Source organism: Pelophylax lessonae (assembly GCF_965119305.1).
Source record: "Pelophylax lessonae genome assembly, chromosome: 2".
Lineage (NCBI taxonomy): Eukaryota > Metazoa > Chordata > Amphibia > Anura > Ranidae > Pelophylax > Pelophylax lessonae.
Window position 1 is genome coordinate 722,482,382 of NC_138769.1, and position 5,541 is coordinate 722,487,922.

At 49.6% G+C, this 5,541-nt stretch overlaps 1 protein-coding gene across 1 annotated transcript; it reads right to left on the minus strand.

Moving 5' to 3' along the window:
• Nucleotides 1-1,515: 1,515 nt before the first annotated feature.
• On the minus strand, nucleotides 1,516-3,161 carry LOC309545270 (tripartite motif-containing protein 75-like; the record flags this gene model as incomplete). The annotated part of the gene is made up of 1 exon (XM_082244410.1): nucleotides 1,516-3,161. The coding sequence occupies one exon, from the start codon at nucleotides 3,159-3,161 to the stop codon at nucleotides 1,569-1,571; it is 1,593 nt and encodes a 530-aa protein (XP_082100536.1). The 3' UTR covers nucleotides 1,516-1,568.
• Nucleotides 3,162-5,541: the final 2,380 nt, after the last annotated feature.

The following is a 5,541-nucleotide window of genomic DNA, read 5'->3' on the forward strand; positions in this document are numbered from 1 at the left end:
GAGCGCATAGAGCACCTGTTTTTAACATATACCGCCAGGCATATAGTTTTATCCATCACTGCACAGAATACCACCACTCAGGGTCTCCTATTTTGTCCCCCTGAAGAAGGAGTAGTTGTATAACTCCAAAACTAGTCGGGTCTGGAGTCCTCACCCTGAAACTGGTGTTATATTCAAGTGCATATGTGATGTATCTCTACTTACTTACTTGCCTTTTATTACCTTGTTAATTTTGTTATTTCAATAAAATATTAAACATTTTTGAATTAAACTTGTGTAGACATGAGTGCCTAAAAAATCCCACCAATAGGGGAAAACCTTTCTTTTTTGAGATTATATTGGGATGTGGCACCACCCCTAGCACCCAACACAGGTCACCCCCCATTTGACTGTATTCCTGGGAACACAGCTGCCGGCTTCTAAAAAATGTGAGCGCTATACTGACAGGAGGGGGAAGAGAGAGCACAGCTCTCACCTCCTCCCCGCTCTCTCTTCCTCTCCTTGCCACTTCCAAAACTGGGCTGACAGGAGTGGTGATGCCACTGTCACTCCTCCTGTGCCATTGCAGTTATTCCATCAGAGAAGGAGCACCAATGGTAAAACACTGCAGGTGTTGTCAGCTATTGAATCTCTAGCTCTGTGCAAGCTTCTGGAAAAGCAGTGAGCAAGTTAAAGGGGAGTTCCCCAAAAGTGAAACTTTAAGTGCTCCTGACCTCCTCACGTGCCATATTTGGCATGTCATTTTTTTGGGGGGGGGGGGGGGAGCGGGTTCCTAGATTTGACAGGTACCTGCTCCCACTTCCGCTTGGGCCACCTAGGCGGCTCGGGTGAAAGTTCTCCTCTCCCCCTCCCTCCCTGCAATCTTCTAGGACACGTCATTGGTCCCAGAAAATTGCCATCCACTGCGGACACGCAGCGTGACTCGCGTAATGTGACAGCTTGCGGCTTCACAGCCGGGTGATCACACTACAGATGCCAGCACCGCGGGGAGAAGAGGAAGAGAAAGGAGGCTCCTGCCAGCCACATCGCTGGACTGTGGGACAGGTAAGTGTGTGTTTATTAAAAGTCAGCAACTACATTTTTTGTAGCTGCATCTTTTAATAAACACAAAAACGGGTGGAACTCCGCTTTAAAAAGAACTAGTATGAGAGCTCTGTATAATTCTGTCCATTAACACAATGCTGTTGCCATAACCACAAGGAAGAGACAGTTGGGATTTTAGATAGAGGCAGTCCTAGGTGCTTCCATTCAATCTTCATTCCAATAGATTATTGTATGGAGTATGTATCGGTTTTCTTGACTATCTGATTATTTAGAAATTGAGTGTTCTTCTAATAAACCCATGTTGCACTGCTTGATAAGATTTGTGCAGCCATGTTCTGAGGCATGCTGGGAGCTGTTGTCTGAAATCTGAGTTGTCAGTGGCCACAGCATCTACCAGTAGGAGAAGGGGAACACTAGGTGGACCTAAGATCATATATAATCCTTATGTATGGATTATATATGATCCTTGGTCCACCAATTAGAATGCCAGTGATGCCGCCAATCTTGGGGTAAATGTGTCAAACCTACTGATTCCCTCTACATATCTTTATACAACCTTCGCCTAGATACAATGCAGCATGGAGGGGTTCGCTGAAAGTGGCGGTGAAAGTGTGGAGGTGTCGGATCGGGATACCCAACTCATAAAATGAGATCTGCCCAGCCTCATAATCCAGATTTATTCTGACTTTGGTTACTGAGAAATTACCAGCTAAAGCAATTACAGAGTTGTAGTCATGCTTCGCTAACAACCGATTATTGTCCCTCTCCACACACCAGGACATAGGATTATTTCCAAGGTCTTGCCAGTTGTTTCGTGGCTGGTATATACTGGGGAAACACATCCCAACTCTCCAGTGTGATGATCCCCCAACATCCACATCCCAGTAATGCCTCCCTGAGGAGAAACTCTGACTGCTTAAGACCTGGGGCCATTTTATAAATCTGTTTGGCAATTGAGGGCGATTTAGGTTTCTGGGTATCCTGCGTGCGGTCTTCCCGTCATCTAAAATATATACATTATTATGAGCCGTGTCTTCATCCAGTGTTATTTCTGCAGGTTCTGGTATGTTTATCCCTTTATTTACCCCTGTTACTATATCAAATAATCCTGTATGCAATAGAGGCAAGATCTCAGATGCAATCAGATCTCCCCCAACTTGAAGAAGTTTATCACATTTCTTTTTGTCCTTGTCATCTCCATCCTCAGGATCACACAAGTCACCTGTGTCTGATTCCAGTAGGAAAGTCAGTGGATCCGTCATGTTACATATCTCCTCGATGTGACGCATCTTCCTGGACAGATCATTCTTCTTTATCTCCAGCTCCTGAATTAAATCAGAGGCTGGGAATGAGACTTCCTCTGCCTGCCTGGATATCTTATTAAGAACTCCTCTCTCCAGGATGTCCAGTTGTCTTCTGATGTCTTTGAATATGGCGGTCATTCTCTTGGTTACAATGTCTGCACTGTCTTGTACTTTTCTCTTGTACTTGATGCTTTCCTCCACCTCCGCTCTCTTTTTCATCAACTTCTGCAGAGCATTGGTCAGGTTCTCCTTCCTCTTCTCAAAGGCCTCCTCCAGTGTCTCCACCTGGTGTTCCTGATGCTCTCCATGCAGCCTGCAGGACCCACAGAGACAGGCCGAGTCCTCCATGCAGTAATACTCCAGGATCTTCTCATGGACGGAGCATTTTCTGTTCTTCTGGGGAGTGGTGAGGTCAGATAGGACATGTTGGGGTGACTTGCTGTGGACTCTCAGATGGTCATCACACAGAGAAGCTTCACAATGCAGACAAGATTTAACAGCAGGTACAGGAGAGTGAATACATTGCGTGCAGAAGATCTGGCTTTCCTTGTTCTCCTCCTTCTTCTCTGCCTCGTTACTTCGGAAACTCTCCACTATGTTGCGCAGTGTTATGTTCCTGCTAAGTTCAGGCCGCTCCTGGAACTCCTCTCTGCATTCAGGACAGCAATAAACTCCAGACCTCCCCTGTGTATCCAGAACACCTTCTATACAGTCTCTGCAGAAGTTGTGTCCACATCTCAGTGTCATAGGATTGGTAAAAATGTTCAGACAGATGGAACAGTCCAGCTCCTTCCTTGCATCAGAGAACGCCATCGCTGACTGCAAAAGAGAGAAACGAAACTAAGTATATGTGCATACCTCCCAACAGTCCCGGATTCCGCGGGACTGTCCCGCATTTCTAACATAGTCCCGCTGTCCCGCAAATTCATGCTGTGTCCCGCAGCCTCTTAAACCCGCACCTGTCATCCCTTATCATTAGCGTGGCGCCGCTAGTATTAGAAGACAGTAAACAGATGCGGTGTCCTTGGCTTTGCTAATATCTCCGCCCACTCCCTTGCTATTGGAAGCCTGGGCTTTGCCCACTCCAGGAATCTTTTGTAAGGGGAGGCGTGTGCTCTCCAGGAAGGAAGACAAGAGACTGACCTCTGATGTCATGATGTGTGATCTCCCTCCGGCGTTTCTCAACAAGTGTGTGACAGTGTGAGTAAGAGGCAGCCTTCGTTCTCCTGTATACCGGGTGGGAGCGCCAGGCACCCAGGGCAGATTTGGCTCACATTTGTTGGTGGGTGCCCTGGGTCCTGGCATCACAACTGTCCGCATTTGTTCCTTTTCTGTAGGCTTCTTTCCCCATGGACTGCGTGACAGGGCTGTAGCATGGAGCCGAGTGAAGTGCTGTTAATCTCCTCCTCGGCTCCCTGCTACAGCCCTGACAGTCGGAGCTCAGCTAACTGAATCTGTCACTCCTCTATTCTTCACTGATTACCAATCTTATTTCCATCTCCTTCTCTCTATACAATAACCTGAAGCCAGGCTGTATCTCCTCTCACTGATCATCAGTGAACATAGAAGTGAGGGGATACAGCCTGGCTTCAGGTTAGAGACCCCATACACACAAAGTTAGAGGTTAGAGACCCCATACACACTCAACATCAGAGACCCCATACACACAAAGCCCCCCCAACATCAGAGACCCCATACACACAAAGCCCCCCCAACATCAGAGACCCCATACACACAGAGCCCCCTAACATCAGAGACCCCATACACACAAAGCCCCCCCAACATCAGAGACCCCATACACACAAAGCCCCCCCAACATCAGAGACCCCCTAACATCAGAGACCCCCTACACACAAAGCCCCCCTAACATCAGAGACCCCCTACACACAAAGCCCCCCCAACATCAGAGACCCCATACACACAAAGCCCCCCCAACATCAGAGACCCCATACACACAAAGCCCCCCCAACATCAGAGACCCCATACACACAAAGCCCCCCCAACATCAGAGACCCCATACACACAGAGCCCCCCTAACATCAGAGACCCCCCAACATCAGAGACCCCCATACACACAAACCCCCCCCCCAACATCAGAGACCCCATACACACAAACCTCCCCAACATCAGAGACCCCCTAACATCAGAGACCCCCTACACACAAAGCCCCCATAACATCAGAGACCCCCTACACACAAAGCCCCCCAACATCAGAGACCCCATACACACATAGCCCCCCAACATCAGAGACCCCATACACACAAAGCCCCCCCAACATCAGAGACCCCATACACACAAAGCCCCCCCAACATCAGAGACCCCATACACACAAAGCCCCCCCAACATCAGAGACCCCATACACACAAAGCCCCCCCAACATCAGAGACCCCATACACACAGAGCCCCCCTAACATCAGAGACCCCCCAACATTAGAGACCCCATACACACAAACCCCCCCAACATCAGAGACCCCATACACACAACCCCCCCCCCCCCAACATCAGAGACCCCATACACACAGAGCCCCCCATACACACAGAGCCCCTCCAACATCAGAGACCCCATAAACACAAAGCCCCCCCAACATCAGAGACCCCATACACACAAAGCCCCCCCAACATCAGAGACCCCATACACACAAACCCCCCCCCCCAACATCAGAGACCCCATACACACAAACCCCCCCCAACATCAGAGACCCCATACACACAAAGCCCCCCCCCCCAACATCAGAGACCCCATACACACAAAGCCCCCCCCCCAACATCAGAGACCCCATACACACAAAGCCCCCCCCAACATCAGAGACCCCATACACACAAAACCCCCCCAACATCAGAGACCCCATACACACAAAACCCCCCCAACATCAGAGACCCCATACACACAGAGCCCCCCCAACATCAGAGACCCCATACACACAAAGCCCCCCAACATCAGAAACCCCATACACACAAAGCCCCCCCAACATCAAGAGCCCCCCCAACAGAGACCCCCCCAACATCAGAGACCCCATACACACAGAGCCCCCCAACATCAGAGACCCCATACACACAGAGCCCCCCCAACATCAGAGACCCCATACACACAGAGCCCCCCATACACACAGAGCCCCTCCAACATCAGAGACCCCATAAACACAAAGCCCCCCCAACATCAGAGACCCCATACACACAAAGCCCCCCCAACATC